The sequence below is a fragment of the Leptidea sinapis genome, chromosome 18, assembly GCF_905404315.1.
Source record: "Leptidea sinapis chromosome 18, ilLepSina1.1, whole genome shotgun sequence".
Classification (NCBI taxonomy): Eukaryota; Metazoa; Arthropoda; class Insecta; order Lepidoptera; family Pieridae; genus Leptidea; species Leptidea sinapis.
In genome coordinates, this window is record NC_066282.1 from 14,036,191 (window position 1) to 14,062,227 (window position 26,037).

Genomic DNA, 26,037 nt, shown 5'->3' on the forward strand with positions numbered 1-26,037 from the left:
CAATTATAATGCCACTCAAAATTTTTGAGTTTTTCAAGAATCCTATGTAATGAACAGGGCGTGTCAATTGGCATATGCTGAACGTCTTGCTCGCCTCGTCTCTTATTGTCATAATTTAAAAAAAATGCGAATTCTTACTTTTTTATGAGAAAGTTGTACGCCCCTTACAATGCAGCGCCACCGTATTATTGATTTAAACCAAAATTCTGAGGGGCATCCCAATTGCGTTCGGCACTTAGAGTCGTAAGGTAGGTCGCTTCTATTAGCCCAGTAATTGCCATAGTTACGGTGCCCTTCAAACCGAAACCAGGGGCGTGTATTGGTTTTCTAGCAAGGTAGGCACTGTAGATCTAACTAGTCGAAGTTGAGCTTTAGTCGGCTAGGATTTGAGGTCAAAGTATTGAAGTTTTTTGTGCTTCGTATAAAGTTTCCGGACCATCCAGTCAACCTAATGCTTTTAGTTTGTGGCATTCTAGGCACTATAACAATATAATAGTTAGAAATTTAGATAACGCGAAGAGGTTGACGTTACCTCGCGAGGCAATGGTTTTTACTGGGTATTTAGCATAAGGTAAAACTTACTAGGTGGGTATTCCATAGAAGTTTGATTATAGAATAGCGAAAATAACTTTAATACTAGTCGTATATAGGTTCTTATTAAGGAAGGCAATGCCCAATTGCCTATATGGAATGCACGCCCCTGACCGAAACATTAGCTATGTCCACACTGTGCATTTTCATCTTCAACTTCTATTCAACTTTCATTTGGCCAAAATAAATCGAGCTTGGCTTTCAATCGGCAAAGCGAAACTCGCGCTGTGATACACGTTTTTGACTCGCTGTAGTGTTAAGTAAAAATAATAGTTAAAAAAACTAAAAAGCACGTTTTATATAAAATTCAACTAAAAAATAGAAAATAGATTTAAATTGAAAATAGTGTAAAAAAAAGCGTGGGGTATAGCTATTTTCAATTTGAATTTATTTTCTATTTTTTAGTTAAATTTTATATAAAGCGTGCTTTTTAGTTTTTTTTAACTAGGTATTATTTATTTTTCATTTTTTAGTTAAATTTTCTACAAAAGCGACTAACATTAATTCCTGCCTTATCGACTATAGATGAAAATTATATAAATTAACAAAAATCATATTTTGGAAATTTAAAAATTGAATAATTTTATCAAATTAGTGTAATGTCATCGGTCCTCGATAAATCTACAAAGTATGAACGAAATCTAGCCGTTTAAAGTGGGTCAAAATCGCGCCCAAAGAAGTCGGTTACAAACATACAAACATATAGGTGAAGCTAATATAAAGCGTATAAAAACTGAAAGACATATATATAAGTACTAAATGAATGTCGTTCATATATTTTAATTTGCACTACAAAATCGCGTTGAGAATATTTATTTTAATTTGTAAAATTTACATTTCGTGTTTGAAGTTGCTTTATTTTGTAAAAAGGTTAGAAAGAAAAAGATGTTTATTTGAAACGAAGTTAAAAAGTACACTTAAAAATAAAAGATTTAAATATTTATGATAGGAACAATAAACAAAATTACTGGAATATTAATACTATGCGTTACGAAATAGTCCCAACTCAGCATATTTGCTGTTGTGAAAACAGCGCTGGTCTTCCGTTGGGATATTTGGTGACGTCACCTTAAATATATTTTATAGTAAAACTTATTTTAGCAAGTAAACTTAATAAGGTAAAGTTAAATTAAAAAATTACAGTGGTAGAACCCGCAGATAAAAGTGAAAACTTAGTAATTAAAGAAATTTCATAATGTTTAAAAAGAAATAAATTATTAATTTTAATTTATTTTTAAAACTTATTTGCAATATACATATTGAACATTTCACTAAATCCATTCAATTTCACTTAAAATATATATACATCACTAATGTTGCGTAATACATAATTCACGAGATTTCACCCATCCAATACCTAAGTGTCTTACAAAATATATTTTTTATTTTTTTTATTATTTATCATAATTATCACGAATTACACAAATAAAAGTCAAAACAAAATATAAAAAAAAGAGTGATTAGCCATGCTTATTTTTATCACACCTTCACGAGACAACTTTTTCGTTTATGTCTTCATTTCAAGTACAATGACAAGCTTTTTTTAGTAAAATTAATGATATTTACCCAAATCTATTGACTTTCAGGATGTTTCGCGATTTCACGGATGGTGGCCGGATAACGGAGGAGATGACAAGAGTTCGCTGACAGATTACCAAGTGGTGTATTTACCTAAATTGGTACCAAGAGAGGCTCTGTCAGAGACCGGCTCTGGAAAAGATGACATTCCCTTCCCCTACAGTTTTAATGCATTTGGAAGGTTTGTATAACAATTAAAATTTGAAAAACAAAATTTTATGAACGATGCGGGACTCGAACTCACGAACTCCGGAGTTCCGTGCCGGTGCTCTAACCAACTGAGCCAACCGTTCGAGTAACGTATCGCTATAAAATCTTGTTTGCTTTGTTCAACTCTCAGGTTGTAAGTGGTTATACAATATTGAACAAACCTTGGCTGTATAATAATCCAAGTTACTCATATTCCATACAAAAGTTACAGTGAAAACTGTATAGTTATACTATTTATTATTTATATAAATATATATTAATGCAAGTTAATCCTTACCGTCTTACGACCGTTTTTAATAACATATCTCTTGTTGTGGATACATTGCGGTCACCGTTTAATGACAAGATCTTATCTACCCATAGTTATGTCCAATATAGTTATAGCCATTGGGCTATATATGAAAGCATTGGCTTAATGTCGATAGGTTATTGAGATGTAAGTAAGCGTAAAAGGATAGATTTGTTTACCTCTAGTAAGTTAAACTAAGGATATATAGGTTATTGAAAACGGCCGTTAATGTAATCTTCAAAACACTCAAACACAAAGTGTCATACAAAGCGCGAGTGTAAGACGTAACTTGTCACGCACACTAAAGTATCAAACCTGGCCTGTTTTTATCGGCTGTCTAACAGCAAGAGACTAGATAAAGATCTAGACGTATAAATTATCTAAGAATACGAATTTGATCAGCCCTGAATTGGCTTTCCAAATCCGAAATGGTCTTACCGAAAGCACCTATAGTTTGATAGCACAATTTTCATACAGTTTAAATTTGGTTGCTTATATTCTGTCGCCATGTGTGAAAAACTTTAGAAAGTTCTGTTGGGCATTTGTGGTTTTCTTCATCAGCTTCACTTCACTATTTGTCTAAAATGCTTCATTTGTAGCAGTTGAAGGAATTACTTATATATCTTATATTTTTAAACGAGCAAATCTTACATATTATATATAATCTGAACGATTTTCATAAAATTAAGTATGATAAGCATAATTATAGGTACATCGCCAAATTATATTTTCTGTCTAAAATGCTATATTTGCCGTTGTAAAAACCAAAATGATATTTTGTATGACTATAAAGATTGTGAATTTCCTACGAGTACCCATGGGTTCCAACATCGAATCAATTTTTTTGCTATATCAAAAATCTGGAAATACAATCTCCTTACAACGAAAAAATCTAAATAAATTATGGAGGATAAGCCAATATATAAAAATGTACTACGTAAAACTTCAGTGGCAATGTATAACCTTGTGTATAATGCTGTATAAAAATTTTCAGGAACTTCGATTTACAACTGGTTCCAAATCGGAGACTCGTGTCTCCACAATTCAGAGTGTGGTCCGAGAACGGAGAAGAAGAGCCCCTATCTGATGTGAACCCTAGCTGTCATTTCCTGCATACAGGATCTGATACTGTCGCAGCCCTTTCGTCGTGCAATAACCATGCATTAGTAAGAAACTTTGTTAATTATACTGCGCTTAATATTTTTTTTATGAAAATAAGGGACAAGACGAGCTGGACGTTCAGCTGATGGTAGTTGATACGCCCTGCTCATTACAATGCAGTGCCGCTCAGTATACTTGAAAAGCCCAAAAATTCTGAGCAGCACTGCAATTGCGCTTGTCACCTTGAGACATAAGGTGTTAAGTCTCTGCTACGGCGCCCTTCACACCGAAACACGATAATGTTTACACATTACTGCTTCATGGTAGAAATAGACGCCGTTGTGGTACCCATAATCTAGTCGGCATGCAGTGCAAAGGAGCCTCCCATGTAATTATAAGATTAAACTGGAAAAATCAGACGACATATATGTTTGAAACACTTTTACAAATAGCGATAATGATGAAAATTCGTCCCCTTTTATTATTAAAACGTCTAGCGAATTTTATTGAGTAGCTATCGGAAAATACTATATGCCTGCATATACCTAGTAGCACATATATGTCTACTGTGCCTATAGATACGTTGCTCCGACCTCCTCTCAAAATTCATATTTATTCAAACAAAACAAATCTTATAACTATATTTACAATACTATGATAACATTAAATTAAAACTATCATTACGGGGAAGCGTACCAAGAATACTGGCAGCATTTCCGCGTTGGATAGCTAGGCTGATCCGTTGACCGAGATAGCTGCCAGCGCTTGGGTTAACAGTGGCCCTAAGATAGTACTTCGTACATTCTCCGCTACTCTGGGCTCCACGGGCCAAGTGTCTCGACACCAAAAGGCACAAAGATGTATGACTCACTCAGACCAACATATTTGCGACTCTTGCTCTCTTCGGCAGTCGAAGCAGCAAGCCCAGTACCCACTGACGTAACTTAGACATGAGAAGAAGCCAGAGTGTGTGATTCGGTAGTTTTTAAATAAATACCATTAATAATAAAGTTCCATTTATACTGCATGTATTTTTTATTATATATATAGATATTTACTAGACAAAGGTTAGATCTTAAGATCCTGTTCCTAAAAAAAGAATCATTGAATAGACTTTCTATTCACGTCTGTAATATCTTTTTGAAGAAAACAAAGCAAAATATCTGATTAAAAATAACATTTATACCTAAATATTTTACTTATTCCAAGGCATTTTAATTAGGCAACAATGTGGTAAACTTGGCTTTCCTTATAGCCTAAACACATGGTCGGATTTGGTACGGCAGAACTATCGGACGCCGTCTGGTAGCGGACCATATTCGGTGGTATGTCGAATTGTACATCGCATCAAATTATTATTTAGATCGACCGGACCGTACCGACGCTGGACCAATTGGTGCGAGGCGCCCACCGGACCGTCCGATGGTCCAGCCATACCAGATGTGCTTAGGCTCTTATACTCAATAAACTTTGTTACCCCTTAGGTGTTATGTTACTGTTCTGGAAGGTAGTGTAACTTAGCATTAGCTTGTTCTGTCAAGTATACCTATAAGAATCACAATGGAAGTAATTTTAAACTTAATAATAAACTAAACAGTAATTATAAGTTATTTAAGCGGTTTTCTAGGAAATTTCTTCCACGTACGACCAAGCTGTGGAATGATCTTACTTGTGCGGTGTTTCCAGAACGATACGTAATGGGTACTTTCAAAAAAAGTGCGTATTTACACCTTTCTAAAAGGCTGCCAACGCTCCTGTGATTCCTCCGATGTTGCAAAAGAATGTGGGCAGCGGTAATCACTTAACATCAGATGACCCGTATGCCCATTGGTTCTCCTCTTCTATAAAAAAATAACATATTGTCATAGATTAAATTTTAAGCCATTAACTTTCTGGGTCAATAGGATTAGATAGATACATTATTTTGCTATTAAGTTCACAAAAATATAGATAGCTGGCAGTAATAGTGGCAATTTTAAAGTGATATTGAACATCAATAAGAAAAAAATAGCCGTTCGAATGAAATAAAGTTAACTTGTAGCATGTAATTATTACAGCACGGCTTGATAATGACGGATAACTCTACATACGAAGTACGACCTCTGTCGAAGGGCAGGGCCATGTCGCACGGCACGCGGCGAGGTCGCACTGCGCACATTATACGACGAGCCTCTCCGCCGCCGACGATCGCCGACGACGCCAGACCGATACGACACAACCGGCGACGACCACGCGTCTACCCGCGACCGCCTGCCTCCCCCCCGCGGACATCCTATACCATAGAAATCGCACTGTTTCTTGACCAGTCTGCGTATAAAATATTCTATCCGTACCTCAACTACAATGAAGCAGAACTTCGGGATTTGCTACTCGCTTATATTAATGGGGTATGTTATTTGTTATAGTATGTTTAATTTGTGTAATTTGATTAGCAGTAGTTCATTTGATTAAAGTTTTGAACCTCAAGTACCTTAAAAGATCAAAACTTTTCTTTTTTCAGATCGATTACATTAGACCAAATTCAACGTTCATGATTAAAAACAAATTAACTGGCTAAGCGGCCTTGGCTCAGTCCATGAGACATATATAATAAATATTATATTATGTATTAAAAAAGGATAGGACATTATTATTAATAAGCCACTAATTAAACCATTTGTCTTGTCAACACTTTGCCAACATTCCCCTTAATGCCTCGCCTAGCATTGGATTACTGAGTGTCGAAATCTCAGGCGATTACCAATTCTGCCGTCATTTGAAAGCCAAACCCAAAATCTCTCCCATGAAATTAGGGGATCATCAAGAGAGCGAGGCTTTAACTCTCTATAAGGTGCAGATCCAGCCACAAAGTGTGGAGTATTATTGTTCTTATCTCTGGTCTCTTGACACAATGATACGCATAGTTAGATCACTAGATCACTTGGTGTTGCGTAGAGATGCCCTTCATTGTGTGTATTTACCGCATATATCACGAGGAGTGTTCCGAAGAACAGTTTGACCTGATTCCTGGCGCCGAATTCCACCTTCGCACCACACGCAACAAGTTTCGAATTCATCTTCACCATCTGGATTTGTGGCGTTCCTTCATAGTGCGATTTTCAAGAAAATTTCTTCCAAATACCACCAAACTGTGAAATGATCTTCGTGACGAGGTGTTTCCACGACAACACCACATAGGTACCTTCAAAAGAAGCTATCCAAACAACGCTACTATGATTCCTCTATTCTTCCAAGAAAGTATGTGCAGTGATGATCATTAAACTTGTCCTGCTTGTCCTCCTCTTCCGAAAAAAAAATAGTAGATTAAGCCACTGCTCATTCATCTAAAGCATAGATTCTCAACCTTATTTTGCTCACCGCCCACTTTAATATGTTTTTTTCTAGAGTATTTTCGTGTATTTTTTGCCTTTTTAGACTATATTTTTTAATCTACCCACGCCCCATCTGCGCCATCTCAATGCCCCCTTTCTCTGGGTCTTCTACTGCCCCCCCGAAAGTCTCAAGCGTTATCTCCCACGTTGAGCACCTATGATCTAAAGCAATATCTTCGCCATGGTAACAAATGGCACAAAACAATCAACAACTTAGACAATTACTGCCTCAACTGTTGTTCACTTTAGTCACTCTTGACCAAGGTAAATGCAAAGTTAGTAAAATTTTTTAAAAATGTTATTACTCTTTCTAAATATTTTGTACCTAACTGTAACAAATAACAGAATAAATTGTATTCAAGGTTCCTCGTAACGAAGTGACTCAAGTTTTCGTTTCCTTGTCTCTGAAATTGTATGACAGGAATTGTAATTAATAATAACAATCACAATTTAAGGCTGACTGCAATCGCTATGGGATATATATGTTGGAATGGTAACAATTACTTTGTCGAAGTAATTAAGGTTATCGGAAGAAATCTTGTGTTTTCCGACTCATTAAAAAAATCGGTGAAGAAGTGGTTAGCGATGTATTTATTCATGATGTCATTAATGGGCGGAGATCATAATCTACCATCAGATTTCTTGGCAACCTTAACATCTTATAGTTATTTATATATATGAAAAGCAGATATTAGTAATATAGGTACGGTATATACTTAGCAAAGCAACCTAATTTAAAAGGGGTACAGATTGATACAGGTTTTGGGATTACACTAATTGTGATGATGTAACAATGTATAAAAAAATATAGGAATAGAAAAAAGCTAGATTTTTTAAACTTTGTGAGAACAAACATATTTTACTGTACCAAAATGCGTCCCAATTAAGACACCTTTGAGTCATGAATTGCGCGCACCATTAACATATCTGCTCCTTTTTATTGCATATAATTAAATATAATGAATCATACTTACATAGTTAAAACTTAAAAGTTATCGTACACGATTCCAGGTCCAAGCACTGTACCAACACGCCTCGCTGGGCACTCGTATCCAGCTGTCGCTGGTGCGGCTCACCTTACTCCGCACCCAGCCCAGTTCTCTGCCGCCGCACGCAGAAAGAGGAAGGCTCCTTGACTCTTTCTGTGCCTATCAGAAGTCCCTCAACGTTGAAGATGACGATGATCCACAGCACTGGGATATGGCCCTGTTACTTTCGGGGTAATATATTTTTAACACTCCTAATACTCATATTATTAGCAATGTAAATAATTCGGACAACAATTACTGATGTCAGCGGGCACGGGGACGTGAATTTTCATTGGTCAGGCAGTGATCAAAACGTTTTGGAATTGGTCAGGTCAAATTACGCAGACGTAGTCGCTAACTATGGACCTTATTCGACAGCTCATGGTCGCTCAAAGTGCAATGGAGAGGGCTATGGAGTTTCTCTGCGAGATCGAATCAGAAGTAAGGAAATCCGTAGGAGAACCATAGTCGTTGACATAGCGCAGATGATTGCTAAACTGAAGTGGCAGTGGGCAGGGCACACAGCTTGGACCGATGGCTGTTGGGGGGTAAAGTCCTGACCGATCGGCATCTCTGGGGGAGGCCTTTGTCCAACAGTGGACGTCTTCCAGTAGAAATAATGAGGTGAAAATTACAAAATATCGTAAGGAACCGCTATTCATAAGGCTATAGGTTATAAAGTCGATGATTTATACATAATTAGTATCAGGATATGTACCGGTTGCAATACTGTCCAAAATATTAGGGCCTCATCGACATCTCGACAGATATCTCATAAATGAAAGCTGGCTTGAATGTCAAGGGCGCTATAGGCATGGAATCCAATGTGGAATTAAATGTCAAATAATGTGGATATTCAAGTATCTGTCCAGTATAATAACAAACTGTTCAGTAGTTCCTGCTATACAACTCTATAAAATTCAAGAATCTTTGATAAGTAGGGTTCGTAAAATTTATTTTATGTTAAATGTTAAGTTTTTCTTTGTTTCTTGGCTGACACAGCTACATCCTATAGCCGGGATAGCTTAAAATGATCTTTATATTTACAATACTGAGACACTTTTGTTAAGTCTTATTTGCCGACATAGGCCGAAACACAATAATGCTTGCTCATTACTGCTTCACAGCAGAAAAAGGCGCCTTTGTGGTACCTATAATCTAAACGACATCCTGTGCAACTGGTCAAATTTTAACAGACGGTTAACCTATTTTCGAATATATTTCAGCTTGGACTTCTATTCGGAGGAGGGTGGCCGCCGTAACGGCGTGACGATGGGGCTGGCTCCGGTGGGGGGAGTGTGTCTCCCCGCGCATGCGTGTGTGGTCTCCGAGTTTGGAACCACGGACACGCTGGGGCGACCCTACCCGTCTGCAGGCTTCACCTCCGTCTACATCCTAGCACATGAAATAGGACACAAGTCGGTTATCACACTTTATCCTAGCCACCACATACATTAACCCCTCATTCAGTGTCCAAATTGTTGCGATTGGTTTATTATTTGGGGGAGGAAATTGCCGAGGACGAAACCCTGAATGACTTTTTTACTCACGATTCGGTTATCCACACTTTATCCAAAAATATTTTAGCTAAGAAAGGGTATAGTTACAGTAGACATTATGTCTACCGTGCAGGGGCGTGCATTAGTTTTCCAGCGCGCTAGGCACTGTAAGCCTAACTAGTCGTAGTTGTGATTAATATTTAAAAATTTAGTTCCTGTTATAAGGATAAATATAAAGTTCACTTACCAACATTTTTCTGCTGTTCTGTCATTTTCATAGTGTTTTTTATCAAGATTTGTCAAATTATTCAAGTCACCGTAACCAATATCATTCCACACAGTCTTCTTTGTAGAAAATAAACAGCAGGAGAAGCAGAACAATAAATTGGAATGGCGGCATCCAGCTAGCCAAGTGTATTTTTCGTAATACTTGGTATTGAAATATCTCATAGTTTTACCTTTATGTTGAGTTGAACTTATATTTGGTACTGGTCTATTAAGAGACACAATTTTTATTTTATCTACGAACGAAAATTGTGCAAAAGGATATGTAGGTACCTAATTTCTGTAAACAAATTGTATTTTCGCCACAATTGCGACACTGGAATTTCTCCATTATATTTTAATTCCTTTCTTGTTACCAATTTTAAACACAAAACACACAGGAAGTTCTTCCTTTTCCCAAAACACACAGGAAGTTCTTCCTTTTCCCAATACAAACACTAAATATAATTAACAATAAACAAATCAACACAAAACAAATAACTAATGTAATTAGCTTAATAATTCTCGCCCTTGATATAAAGTACACGAAAACACAACAACTAAAAAAATGTCGCTGTTATTGTTGTTTACACTAAGCGAACGAGACACGTCATAATAATTACTAATAAATCATAATGTAGGTATAATTTCTTTCGTTGGTTTAATGCGTGACAGCTACAGTTGTCAGTTCTAACTGTCATAAGCTTGCCTACCCGAGAAGTGCCAAAGAAGTCAAATTGCGATGGTCATATTTAAGAACGATTTACATAGTCATTGTATATTTTTTGCTGTGGTCGTATAGCCTTGACAAATAAATTTTGTTATAGAAATTGAACGTATTCTACTAGCCTTCAGTAGGCACTTTTGGAATTGAATACTATCTTATCGGAACGCATTTAATATATCGCGTAGCGAAAAACTTTTTTACTTTCACTGGTTGGGTGTTCAACAGAAGTTCGATTATAGAATAAAAGAACTAAATTTATCTGAATTAACTTGGAATCTAGTGTAGGTATATTATTTAGAATCTATATATGGTAGGTAGGCTATTACTATCGGCATAACATAGAATGCACGCCCCTGCTAGCGTGGTATAGTTAGAACCTTCATCAAGTGGCATGACTGATTAGCTCTTACTGTATTTGTTGGGAATAAGCGTTTTAAGCAATTTATTATTTTTTAAGTGAATACCCTCACTTCTAGGATTAATTACACAAATTAAATTAAAAACAAAATTTATGAACGTTGCATGACTCGAACCCGCGACCTATCGCGTTCCGTGCGAGCGCTTTTCCACTGAGCCAATCGTTCGAGTGATGTAAAGTGCGTATAGTATAAAAGTGCGAATAATGCATCTACATTAAAGTTTTATTTAGGTTACTTAGCGTTCATAGACAAGAATAGCTTTAAATGATTATGGGGAATAGATAACAGTGTATTCAAAGTCAAAGTAAATATAAACTTTATTTAAATAGGCTGAAACTAACAGCATTTGAAACGTCACTATAAATATTTACTTTTTATTACTGAATCAACGATATGTTCGCAAAAAGTAAAGCTCGTGAGAAGAACATACAAGAAACTTAACGGCTACTCTTTAACATGTCACACACAGTCCAGACCTGAAGATTTTGTCGCTATGGTTTCAGTTTGGGAATGCACCACGACGGTTCTGGCAACGCGTGCTCTCGAGACGGCTTCATCATGTCTCCATCACGGGGAACCAACGGGGAGGCGACCTGGTCATCATGCAGCGCTCGGGTCGTGGCAGACCTTAAGTTAGTTCTTCTATAAATTCAGTAGTGTTGAAGTAATTTTGTAAAGTAAAGTATGCATTTATTTATGACAACACAGAACATATATAAGTAGTAAAATTAACAAATTAAAAATACGACGTCGTGAAAAGGACACCCATTCAGCAATTTTGGAATTGATTTCCAACACTGATTTTAAGTAGATACCTACCAAGTCGACCTGTTGAAAGCAGCTGTAGACAATAAGGTTCCTTTAGTTATATAGGTCTTAATAGTGACCGTCTAAAAATATTAGAAAAAGAGTAGATACTAAAAAGATTGAATTCGAATGTGAGTTTTAAAAGATTTTTTCATTTTTTATTTTATTAAACAGGACATGTTTTCATTTTTTTAATTAATTTATGCTGTTTATTTTCTGATTTTATGCCTCTGAACACTTTTTCTCTAATAGAAAAGATTTGTAAGGAGGAAACAAGTATCTTCTATCGTGTCCTCTGTTGAGAAGGTCCCTGAATGGGGTAAAATGAATCTCATCCAATTTAACACCCAAAAGACTCAAATTTGCCCGTTTACCACTAAAAATCCCCATTTATATCACCGCTCTTCAACAACACATCGCCACAATGCCTTGCCCGATATCGGAATACTGGTTCATGAAATCTCGAGCTATAGCCGAAAGTTAATTATGATAATTGAATTTTCAACAGTTGGGCCACGTGTCTCTTCGATGGTGAAGACGACTTGGATACACCGAAGGAACTTCAACACAACAGATTCGGCGGATATCCCGGCGCTATTTGGGGCGCAAAGAAACAGTGCGAGGTAGTATAGTGACGCATGAATTATTAGAAGTACTAGTGACTGTCTCTTGCTGTTACACCAAAGATTGAAACAGGCCAAGTTTAATACTTTAGTGTGCGTGACAATCTACGTCTTACACTAGCGATTTGTATGATACTTTGTGTTAGTGTTTGCTGAAAATAGAGGTAAACTCTAAACTCAATTTTCTTCGACGTTTTCACAGTCATCATTTTCATAGTCTATCTAGACGTATTAATGATCTAAGCTCAGTAGCTTACATATTACATAGGTCACAGTAGGATGTTGTTGGGGAACGCAATCCTACGTTCTTCTACGACTTGGTACTAATGTATGTTACGACTCAAACCATATTAGTAATTTGTGTTACAAGGGTACAAAGTGATAATTCGTTGATATCAGAGAAAAGTAAAGGATCCTGTTATAGAATTCTGAGCGTTGCGAGGTACTCAATATACATGGCTCAAGCACACAATATTTTCGTCCCCCATACACACAAACACACACTATTTTTGAGAAAAAAAAGTGGGAGTATTAAAAAAATAAAATAAATCATACCTACTACGTATACTACCTACAATCATTTTAATTATTATTTGTTTAGATGATTCTTACATCTAGATAGACTGTGACAGCTGTGAAAACGTCGAAAATATTTAAAATTGGCTGTTACCCTCTATTTTGAGCAATGCACGCGAGTGTAAGATAGCTTGTCACGCACACTAAAGTAATAAACCTGGCCTGTTTTCATCGGTTGTCTAGCAGCAAGAGGCTCTATCTAGAAATATAAATCATCTAAGGTTAATTATATATTTTTCAATCAATCTCCGATGCAATGGCCACTGGCATGGATATTGATTATTATAAAGAATCTTTTAGGATTCTCTTCTTCCTTTTTACATAAGAAGACTCCGCTAGTTCCACCGGTTCGAAGATGTGTGTTTGGATCGAACTCTCCTATTCCTAGGCTGTGCAAGATGGTAAACATATATAGCGATTACATCGATATTAATTTCACGACTTCTGTCTATACAGTTCGTAAATTATTTGTATGTAAGTTTAGTGAATAAAATGTAGTCATAATATAATTATTATGACTACATTTTATTCACTAAACTAAGAAACATAATTGTTTCTTAGTTTTATAATATAAATATAATAATCTTAAATAATAATAATTTAAAACCAAATCATTTAACCATTATTACTGGTTAGCGTATACTTTTTTTTCCTCTTAAACTAATATTTACTTTGTGAAAATTATTAAAGCATGTGGTAGATACCTGTAATTGTTTGTTACATTAAGTACATTATATTTAGTCTGTATTATAAATATATAACGCATCAATTTAAACAAATGTTGGTATTTCTAAATAAATAAGAGGTAGAGATATCTTAAGGGTGTTTTCTTTGATGCTTCAGGTTCTGTTGCGGGATAAGGACGCGTCACCTGCAGAAGTTGGTGGTGGAAATGTTTGTGCCCAGCTCACCTGCAGATCTCCGCATAGAGCTGGCTTCTATTACTCGGGACCTGCGATTCCTGGTACAACTTGTGGTGATAGAAAGGTAACTTTATAATTAATTTATACATCTATACATATAAATAAAATTAGAGTGTCTGTTTGTAATATTGAAATAACCGTTTTTTACTACATGTATATAAATATATATACGTCTGTCTGTTTGTTCCGGCTAATCTCTGAAATGGTAGGACCGATTTTGACGGGACTTTTATTGGTAGGTAGGTATGTAATAAGGAGTAACTTAGGCTACGTTTATTTGTGAAAAATTCTTTTATTTTAGAAAAATAAAGAAATGTTGCAATGTCCAAGAAACGGTCTAACTCTAAAAATAATTTATGTGGTAAAACAACGTTTGCCAGGTCAGCCAGTATATAATATAATATTGACACATTTTAATACTAATTATCTTGCCCCAAACTAGGCGTAGTGTACTATGGGTACAAGACAATTATATATTTAATACAATATATTTACTTCAATATATATAAATACAAATAAACATCCATAATCTAGCCGGCATCCTGTGCAAAGGAGCCTCCCACTGCACTCTTTCACATTGCAAACATTTTTTGGATTTAAATGAACATAAGTTTTGTCTATGACTTAAAAATACCAGTTTAAGCCACCTGTTAGTAGATGGCGAGTACAGATGCTTTTTTGTAACATTGCTCTTCAAATATGTAAGTAAAAGTTTTGCAGATTAAATGTTGCGATTAGGGTTTCCAATCTCGGTATTACGGGATTTCAGTATTTCGGGATCCCGCGGGATTGGCGGGATTACAGAGAAGCAGAAGAAGTAGTTTGGTGGATGACACTGGACACTGGACATTTTATGTTTTATACGTAAACATTTTTAGTCACATGTTGGTAATGAAACTAACTGACCTTTTTTTATGAAAATAAGGGACCTTTACCAGTGGGAGGCTCCTTTGCACAGGAAACCAGCTAGATTATGGGTACCACAACGGCGCCTATTTCTGCCGTGAAGCAGTAATGTGTAAGCATTACTGTGTTTCGCTCTGAAGGGCGCCGTAGCTAGTGAAATTAGTGGGCAAATAAGACTTAAGATCTTATGTCTCAAGGTGACGAGCGAAGTTGTAGTGCCGCTCAGAATTTTTGGGGTTTTTCAAGAATCCTGAGCGGCACTGCATTGTTATGCTCAGGGCGTATCAATTACCATCAGCTGAACGTCCTGCCCATCTCGTCCCTTATTTGAAAATAAGTGATTTGATCATAGCTGATGGTGATCGATACGCCCTGAGAGGAGATACAAGGTATATTTATTGATACGAGCTTATTAATTGCACTCTAAAAGTCTTACATTAATTTGATTTGTTCTCTCAGTAACTTGATCTCATAATAACTTTACAATTTACATAAAGTGGAGGGTATTACGAAAGAGGGAGTGTTCCGATGAGTTGTTGAACCTGATTCCTGCCGCCGATTCCCACCTCCGCACGACACGCCACAAATTATGATATCATCCCCACTATCTCGATGTGTGGCGGCGGCCCTCCACAGTGCGGTTTTCAAGGAGCTTTCTTCCACGTACTACAAAGTTGTGGAATGAGCATCTTGTGCAGTGTTTCCGGGACGATACAACGTACAACTTCCTTAAGGGCCGGCAACGCTCCTGTGATTTCTCTGGTGTTGCAAGAAATTTGGGCGGCGGTGATCACTTAACACCAGGTAGACCTCGTTTGTCCTCCTGTTCCATAAAAAAAGAGTTTTCTATTACAGAATCATTACAAGTGGACCACACCTTTCACCAAAATGCCTTAGATTAGATTATATTGGTTACTAACTGCGGGATCTCGCGAATACTGAGATCCCGCGGGATCCACAATTTCAACCTCCCGAAAATACTGAGATTGGAGAAAGACTGCGGGACTGGAAACCCTAGTTACAACAGAGATGCTGTTAAGGCATTGGAGATATATTATATATATGGGCTAGAAACATTAACTTTACTACTAACAGGCAAGTTTATTTACTCTTGCAGCACTGGAATATTCTCGAAACCGAGGATGAAACGTGCAATCCATACTTCATGACTCTTTTATTTTTAAAACGCTAATGCTGAACAGTGTATCCTTTCCTAGAAGAAGAAGATTTTTTTTTTTTAAATCCAATCACTGAGAAAAAGCAAATACTTTTCCAGTGGTGCGATGGAGGTGCGTGCGTATCTTCAGACCCGTCGTTCCAGCAGAGTACAGATGGGCCCATTGGTGACGTCACGACCTGGAGCGAGTGGAAGTCCAGTGAATGCAGGTCGGGGTGCACACAGCGCGGCCGAGGGGCGCGAGAACGGAGAAGAACATGTCCCGCAACCGCCAAGTGCGAGGGTTCTGCCTATGACGTGGCCCTCTGTGATGATGTTAAGGTAGATATTGCATTGAATGCGTGAATTTTCTTGTCTTCCATTGCTGTTTAGTTTGCTTTCTCTTGTTGTAATTAAAAAAAAGTTACACTTCTGTGCTCAAATAAAGCATACGTACTGTTATTTCTACGTTTGTAGAAATAACAATAGCGTAAAAATGTTGCAACGATGGCTTTGGCAATTAAATATTATATAACGAATACGGCTGTACGGACTGGAACCCTTTGCCTGTCCTAATAATGAACGAAGGAACCAAAAAAAATGACGAATGACGATGATGCAAAAGTCAAAAAATTTTAGGAACCAACTTCAACCTTTTGTGTTACAGTGATGCGCGCGCATCTTAAAATTTCACTCTCATATTTTTTTTCATAACGCGCCTAAAGAAGTATAACTTCCAAAATATTATGAGCAGCATGCCACTGTCATTAATGAGAGAGATTGTATATTTCTTTAGCACGGGGCCCGCTTATGGCAGGTGATCATCCCAATTACACCCTAAGTTATGTGCCGACGATCGAGTTATTATTTTAGCTATTAGTAATTTCCGGGTGAATTTACAAAATTAGTCCCAAATTTTTAATCCACGTTTAAGGGCTCTTACATTTGTGAAGTAAATAACAGAATTGTCCAATAGTTTGCGGCATTTTGTTATGTTTAAGTGATTTCTCTTACTTTTGCTTAGTGGACAACTCGGCTCAGTCTGAAAACCCTTAAAATCCGTATCTTACATTTAAAATTTGAATTTCATCCAAATAGTTAGCTCTGATTCCGAGATATGCACAATATAGATACAAAAATAGCTATAAGATACAAGAATTGTTCGGTAAGAGATCGCTTAAATAGTTTCTTTATGCTCAGTTTAGAGAACAGTATTTTAGCCGTGTAAAATAAATTCCAGATTGAGTTAGATATTTCAACAATTTTATTCTCTTGTCATGTGTTTGGACTTATGTAGCTACGCACGGACGAGTAAAAAAGAAGGACTCCGCGCCGTGATATTAGCAAGTGAAGCACCGTTATGCTAATGTGTGTGCGGTTACGGGGGATACTAGTTACACAATTTTTTCTCCCTTAAATAATCATATATGGCCACAAATACTTATATAGTCATGGTCGAGTAAAAAAAGGACTCCGCGCCCTGATATTACCAAGTGAAGCACTCTAATGCTAGTGTTTGTGCGGTGACGAGGAATACCAGTAACATAATTTTTTCTCCTTTCTTAATTAGTTATATATGGCCACAATTACTTTTAACTCCGATTTTTTGAATTCCGATAGATTGTTTTACACATTTTCGCAACGCCCGACGGCATTTTAGAAATATTTTTTTGCGACGCAAGCTGATCTGTCATAGACGATGGCAAATCTCATAATGGCGGCCGATCGGCTTGTATTAGTGTAAGTGTGTGCGTGGGGCTATGTAATTTACACGTTAACCGGCTTGTTTTGGTGCTTCACTGTTTTGTAAGGTGACACGGAGTCCTTCTATTTTTACACGTCCGTGTATATAGTATTTTTTTTACTTTTTCACAACGCACGAAGGCTTTTTTTAAATATTTTATTGAGACGCAAACTGATTTGTCACAGACGATGACAACTCTCATAATGGCCGCCTATCGGCCTGTAGTAGTGTAGGTGTGTGCGTGGGGCTATGTATTTACACGTTAATCGGCTTGTTTTGGTGCTACACTGTTATGTAAGGTGACACGGAGACCTTATTTTTTACTAGTCCGTGGTAGCTACGTTATCAAATTTTTGCCTAAAAGAGAACTTCATGTCTTTTCGCTCTAATTTATATATACTTATAAGAGATTTCCACCTATTTATTGACTCATCACGATGTTTTTGGAACCATAAGGCGTAGATACTTGAAATTTGGTAAGAATATTCCTTTCGCCGAGTTGAGGTCAGCTAAGAATTTTACGAAACATCACTCCCAAGGGAGGTTGCGGGGGTTTAAATAAAAAACAATTTTACTATAGTGCCTATACATATAAAACTAGTAGTAGTAGTCCAACAAGCTACATATTATTACGTTTATGCAGGCTAGAATACTTATAGCATCCACCTAGACGGCGTCTAAGGTAAGGTACATTTTTTTTTCATTTACTGTTCAAAACAAAGCATAAAATAAAATTTCTATATCTTAATACCACAGTAACCCCTAAAGGGTTTATTTGCGAAGTTGTCGCTCGAGTTTATCTATCTATATATATAAAAATGAATTTGCTGTTCGTTAGTATCGCTAAAACTCGAGAACGGCTGGACCGATTTGGCTAATTTTGGTCTTGAATTATTCTAAGTCCAGAGAAGGTTTAAAAGGTGAATAAATAGAAAAATGCTGCTAAATTAAATAAAAACAACAAATTTGTTTTTCCTTTGATGTGTCCATACATAATTTCTATGAGAGAATTTATTGATGAACGGTTTGACAGTTCTGCTGTGAAACAATTTCATTACGACAGCAGGGTGCATAGTTTACGAAGTAATTTTTGATGTTAATATATATTATTGACAAATTCATATAAACATTATTTCATTTATTATATACAGAACAACGTCTGTCGGGTTAGCTAGTATTTATATATAAACGCTGGCGATATATTACTATAAATACAATAATGGTATATTAATATTTACATTGGTCATCACATAAATATGGTTGTTGTTCTAAATACCTTTTTTTAGTACGCCTGTATATTTTCCATTCATTTTATATAAATTTTGTATATTATCTGGCAAATTGTTTAAAATATAAGGGTATTTTATTACTTAGTATTCTTGTGCCATAGATGTTATTGGTTTTTGGAATCTCTTGGATTTTATTAAGTTTCTTAAATTGCTTGGCCTTTGATACTCTATTAGAAATGATGGTTCATTAACTTTTATAAGTATTAAATATTTAACTTTATCATATACATTAATAATCTAGCAATGCTTAAACAACATACGTTTATCATGTTTAAAGTTATTAAGAATATTTTTATGAGTCAATAATTTTAACATTTTCAACTGGATTTTATAAATTTCATTAATATGGGTTTTATAAGTTTTGCCGTAATTGCTCAGGCCAATAGTTAATAGTTGAATCTGCTAGAGCTGTGTAAATTAATCTCATAGTAGTGAGTGGCAGCTTTGGTTCATAATATTTAACAATAACATATATCGCGAAAAATTCACAACACTACAACGTTCGTGTTATATTTACAGGTTTGTGGCAAAAAGACTCGAGTGACAGCTAATGAGCTGGCAGCAAGAAAGTGTACCGAATACGCAGCTGTCCTGTCAGACCTGGATCCTCGGGGAGGTGGGCTGCAGGCGCCTCATGATCCTAGTGAGTTTGTATAAAATAATGTTCGGGCTCAGGAATAACATCTTTTTTTTTTATGGAATAGGAGGACAAACGAGCGTACCTGGTGTTAAGTGATCACCGCCGCCCACATTCTCTTGCAACACCAGAGGAATCACAAGAGCGTTGCCGGCCTTTCAGAAGGTGTACGCGCTTTTTTTGAAGGTACCCATGTCGTATCGTCCCGGAAACACCGCACAAGGAAGCTCATTCCACAGCTTTGTAGTACGTGGAAGAAAGCTCCTAGAAAACCGCACTGTGGAGGACCGCCACACATCCACATGGTGGGGATGATATCCTAACTTGCGGCGTGTCGTGCGAAGGTGGAATTCGGCGGTGGGAATCAGGTTGAAATCTGGGACTGTATTAAGGTTTCCTATAGTCGCTGGTTTTTGGCTCGTTTAATAAATGAATTTATGTAGGCACTTGGAATCAACCAAGAATCATGAGGATAGAAGTAAAATGCACTCCACTAACCTTTGAACACTCCCACGTCACTCAGGTGGCGGCGGCGCAGCAGCTCCAACGGTCCTGATTCTGGTATTCCAGGTGAATGTCACACTGGCGGTCGCAAGCTTGCTAAGTTTATATGAACGATGTAAATTTTGACACTAGCATTGAACGTCATCAATGGAGAGTCACGAAGCTTGTGGTAGACTTGATGACCACAGTTTATCACTCGGGGTAAACACGGGTTACAGAAGTAGTGCTAGCGATCACGCCCGAGCAAAGCTCAAATGCCTCTCTCCGCTTGTCAACCCAAGCGCGACTTATGTCTCGGATAGCGGAGCACTTACAACTACCCTCATGATTCCTAATAAAATCAGCAAGTACCGTACAAAAAATAATGATAATAATTAATCATTTTATTTGCAGCTAAAAACCACTAAGTACCGAATAAAACAAGACTTTAATTGAATTGAAATAAAACTACACAGTAGGCAAACAGGCTCAAGCTCGGCATAGGCTGATAATAATATGCCCAGCGCCAATCTTCCACTCGAGCCATTCTGTCACCTCGCAGCTGTCATATATAGACATTATACTATATATGAGATTTGAAATCATCTTTTTTTTATGTAAATAAGGGACAAGATGAGTAGGGCGTTCAACGGATGGTATTTAATATGCCCATTACAATTCAGTGCCGCTCAGGATTCTTGAAAAAACCCAAAAAACTCTGAGCGGCACTACAATTGCGCTCGCCTCCTTGAGGCATAAGATGTTCATTGTAATTTGGCCAGTAATTTCACTAGGCACGGCGCTCTTCAGTTATTGTTTCGGTAAACACATTACTGCTTCACGGCAGAAATAGTCCTCCCATTGGTTCAAAATCAATCATAATTGGTTAACCACAATCAATATCTTTATGGGTTCATTGTAATGTTACTTATAGCTCGAATGTGGATGGGCTGTGCCATATTCTGCCGCCGCTCAGCCGGCGGTGGCTTCTACGCGCCACGAGTCGAGCTCAATGACGCTGGTCTGGAGCCCTACTTCCCGGACGGCACGTGGTGCCACTTCGACGGTTCTACCAACTACTACTGCCTGCAGCATCATTGCTTACCTGAGGTGACGTAATGTGTTACACATAACCAACGAAAAGTCTTTAAAAGCGTGTGTTTTCTTACGATTTTTGCCCTCGCCATAAGGGAGTAAAAAAAAGTGTGTGTGTACATGCATGTAAATGTATGCATGCAAATGTATGCACGAAAGAAGTTAAACTTTTTTGGCCTAACGAAGCAATTATCATTAAAATGATTAAACTCGCGCTATTCTACGTTTTAAGAAAGAACAATTTTGTAAAGATCTTGCAAAGATGGCTTTGACAATTAATTATTAAATAATGAATACGGATGTATGGGCTTGAAACCTTTACCTGCCCTAATAATGGACGAAGAAACAAAAGAAAATAACTTCATAATTTTTTCATAACGCGCCTAAAGAAGTATAACTTCAAAAATAAAAAAAATAATCAATACACTTTTATAGAATTGGATGACAAACTAACTTCTTAGACGTGATGAGAATTCATCTTCATCACTCTTTGTTGTAAGAGATTGTAACAAGAGATAACTAATAGACATGTTTTGAGCTCTTTAAGAATCGCTCCATAGATAAAAACCACGTTTCCATTTGGTAGGGATGATATTAATGGTTGAGTGCAACGTGTTACTGGAGAGGGGCAACTGGTGTCAAGTCAGCTTTTTCTTCTGAAACTCCCTGATAGTGTTATAACCAAATTACTGTAATGCTAATCGAACTTAGATAATTAGGTCATCTGTAGGATATAAATAGTTAATCTGCTCAAATACTCTTTTTAACGTACATTGCGTTAACTCTCAATTAGGTGATACTGTGCGTATGGTGGAATAGGAAGGGCATTGTTTATAATAAGCTTTTAGCGTCGGGCTAAACTATTAAACGGATCTGTAATGCCAAAACAGATAAATGATAAAGCAAACGGACTCGAATAATACAAAGGGTCCTTCATAATTGATAATGCTAGACTTTGTGGTCATCTCTATCAGTTCTTCTTAACCAAATGAAAGTTATTTTTAATGCTTTGAAACTAATCAAATATATTTTATAAATAGGCTTCAAATGACTTATAAAATACATTGGTACTTGGCGGACGAGGATCGAACCGGTTGCACCTCAATGAGAGCCAAATAAGAAAAAAAATAATGAAATTATAATGAAGAAAGCGTATTATAAAGTTCAGGAGTATATGGGTGATAAAAATGTATGGATAATATGAAAACTGTAAAGGAGGAGAAAGTTGCTGAGTTTCTTGTCGATTCTTCTCAGAACAAGGCAACTCAGACAATTACCCAATAAAAAATATATAGATTTTTGTACTTCAAAGAAAATTGTAAATTTGATGCTATAGGGTTAAATCACTACATATTATAAAACAAAGTCCTCCAGTGCGTCTGTCTGTCTGTTCGCGTTAAATTCAAAAACTACTTCACCGATTTTCATGTTGTTTTCACCAACGGAGAGCGTGGTTCTCGAGGAAGGTCTTAGTATATAATTTCCGATGGCTTTAGACTACATTATTCTCGAATTCTATAAAGTTGACTGCAGCTGCGGAAGCTCCTATATCAGACAGTCAAAAAGAACTATTTCTCAACGCGTCAACAATAATCAGCAATAGACGAACAATTGCTTAAAGCCAGTACCAACCACTGGATTGAGCTGAATAAGCCACGGGTGAACTGTGCTGAACGCCAATACATCCCACGTTTGTTACAGATGTTATTGAAATTAAAAAGCATCCTAACAATTGGAATAGGGAGGATTGTTTTAGACTAGCGTAAACATGGAAACCCGGGGTCTCACTATGCAGTACAAATGAGCAACAAAAAGACCCGAAAGTATGGACGTCGTCAGTAGTGTGTCGTGAATTAGGGAATTAAAGACCGAAACGAATAAGGTGCCACGTGGACATGAATTGATGTACTATTAGTTTCAAGTGTCAACGTGTCAAGTGTCAACGTGTCAAGTGTCAACTTGTCAAGAGTTTCTCGCCGCCATTGCAGTTTCGCCGCGACCACAATTCATGCAATTAATTCTCCAAGATAATAAAATATATATTGAGAGTACCCATCATAATAATTACAATTATTCCTGGATACCTACCTACATATTTTTTTTTCTTTTGATAGAACAGCGTGTGTCGGGTAAATCACTTCGTTATTGATATCATATTTAATTAGGTTAATTCATTTTTTATCGCCGTTAATTACTGTAGCAGCGTAGAAGAAAGTAATAAATATTAATATAAATATTAATAACTGTTAATTCTTTAATGATACTATAATAATTGTCCTTATTACTCTGGTTTCATTTCCTGGGTTATTAATTTCGTTGCGTCCTGTCATAATATGACATCACTACATATTATATAACAAAGTCCTCCGCCGCGTCTGTCTGTCTGTCTGTTCGCGATAAACCCAAAAACTACTGCATCGATTTTCATTCTATTTTTACCAATGGATAGCGCGGTTCTCGAGGAAGTTTTTTGTATGTAATTTGTTAAGGTTTTGTATTTATTAAAGATATTTGTTGAAGTTGTCGGAAAAAAATAAGCTCTCCGGTCTCAACCGTTTCGTTGAAACGAAAACGCCGTCTAAACCCTTTGAAATAACAAAATAATGTATGGTGGAATTGTGTATCTTATATAGCTCTATAGAAAAGTCCGAAGGCATTTGTATATCTTAATTGATAACATACTGTATCCATTTTAATACTTAAAAGTTCAGATCAGTATAAAGCGGTAATGTAAAAGCTGTTTACAGCCAATCCCAATTCAGTCTATCTCTTACTTGAGATAAAAATCGTAACTATCGTTGATTTTTCTGTCTCAATAAACTTATCAACGGTAACTCACCTTATCCGTACACGCTATCTGTCAATGGGACGACGTATAGCTTACTAGCGATAGAAGTTTGTATGGAAATTTTAATTCACGAGTCCCAATATAAGGCGATAAGAGTATATCCCGGTATATTGAGACAGCTTCAGATTATTGACTGCTGATTACTGACAGTAGAAGGTAGTGATTTATCTCTATCTGTAGATAGTATATTGGGAACTGCCGTTACTCAAATACGATATTAATCCTTAAATAATTTTATTACTATGTACATAATGCAATAACATCATTCAGAAATACGTTATTGTTCCTTTTTTAACTCATTAACTTTGAATACACAATTCTGACTTAAGACTACATTATTCCCGAATACTTATATAATTTTTTCTATTGACAGAACAGCGCCTGTCAGCTAGTTGTATATAAAATAAGTATTCAAGAATTATTATTTGGATTTTTAATAATTTTATTGCTAATTTAATGCTGGCTTCCTTTAATGAGCCAAGCGTAACAGTATGAAGACTACGAACCAATATCTTCCAACCAATCGTTTTTACTTTTCGGCGTTTCACAACATTTTTAACCACAAAAAGGAGGTTCTCAATTCGATCGCGATTTTTATTAATGTATGTACACCGATTATTCCGAGATTTATGATCCGATTTACATAATTCTTCTTTAGTTCGATGCGGAATAGATGCCATTCGTTGCCATAAAAAAATTACCCAGTAGTTTTCATTTTATGAACATTTATGTCTTCGTGGATGATATTATTGTTTTTTGTGTATAGCTTTTTTAGGAGTTTTCATTCAGGTTGATTATATATTTTTATTATTAACTGACACTAAAAAGAAAAAAAAAAACTATATTTAAAAAAGCCGACTTCAAAAACTGAAAAGTGTCAAATAAATAAAAATTTAATTTAATACACCTCTTATGCAAACCTTTACTTTTAATATTGATTAAATAGGTACTATTATTTGTATGTGATAGTTTTAAAAGCCGGTTTTTTTGTATGCCAGTATGTATCTCTCTGAACCTCTTTCAAGTTTCGTTCCAAAAAATATTTTTTTATATTTAATTATTATTTATATATAATTATTATCATAATATAATAATAATAATATAATATTGACACACTTTTTACACAAATTATCTTGCCCCAATTTAAGCATATATAGTTTGTATTATGGGTTACAAGACAATGATATATTTAATACAATATACTTACTTAAACATAAATAAATTCATATAAACATACACATAAACATACATAAATACATATAAACATCCATGACTCGGAAACAAACATCCATATTCATCATATAAATGCTTGCACCTACCGGGATTCGAACCCGGGACCTCTAGCTTAGTAGGTAGGGTCGCTAACCACTCGGCTATACAGGTCGTCATAACCTCTACTATTTGTATATTTTTATTCAAAATAATTATAGTTTAGTTTATTATAAATTTTGATTATCAATCAATCAATTTTTATTTATAATTCATAGTTTTCGTACTTTATTTATAACAAATATATTTTATGAATTTAAATTTGTTGGAAAGGAACGTTTATAATGTTGTTTATTTATATCAGTCAACAGTAGCCAGTGACAAAAAAAAAACAAAAATTTACGTACTACTTATCTACATAGTTGGTACTTGTAATTAAAAAATAATTTCTAATTTTAAACCTTACAACTCATGTCAAACAAAACAGGGAAACGTGATATAATGATTTGAAAGAGCAATAGTTCTGCAAATGTCTTAGTAGTACCAAAACGTGACAAAATAAAATAGACTTAATTTAAAACTCAATTACCTTATTTAAAATGTATGGAGTGTGTTAATAGCGTCAACAGGCGCGTGAATTCGAATACTAATAATAATCTGTACC

At 36.1% G+C, this 26,037-nt stretch overlaps 1 protein-coding gene across 2 annotated transcripts in view; it reads left to right on the top strand.

The window, feature by feature from the left end:
* Nucleotides 1-26,037, top strand: part of LOC126969350 (A disintegrin and metalloproteinase with thrombospondin motifs adt-2-like) — a 73,660-nt gene that overhangs the window by 14,044 nt on the left and 33,579 nt on the right. For both annotated transcript variants that reach the window (XM_050814708.1, XM_050814709.1), the window contains exons 2-12: nucleotides 2,178-2,350; nucleotides 3,663-3,834; nucleotides 5,827-6,156; nucleotides 8,152-8,360; nucleotides 9,395-9,586; nucleotides 11,581-11,709; nucleotides 12,393-12,507; nucleotides 13,927-14,070; nucleotides 16,189-16,410; nucleotides 19,621-19,744; nucleotides 21,156-21,331. In XM_050814708.1, the coding sequence (XP_050670665.1) occupies nucleotides 2,178-2,350; nucleotides 3,663-3,834; nucleotides 5,827-6,156; nucleotides 8,152-8,360; nucleotides 9,395-9,586; nucleotides 11,581-11,709; nucleotides 12,393-12,507; nucleotides 13,927-14,070; nucleotides 16,189-16,410; nucleotides 19,621-19,744; nucleotides 21,156-21,331 (1,986 nt within the window). The remainder of the gene's footprint in view (nucleotides 1-2,177; nucleotides 2,351-3,662; nucleotides 3,835-5,826; nucleotides 6,157-8,151; nucleotides 8,361-9,394; nucleotides 9,587-11,580; nucleotides 11,710-12,392; nucleotides 12,508-13,926; nucleotides 14,071-16,188; nucleotides 16,411-19,620; nucleotides 19,745-21,155; nucleotides 21,332-26,037) is intronic.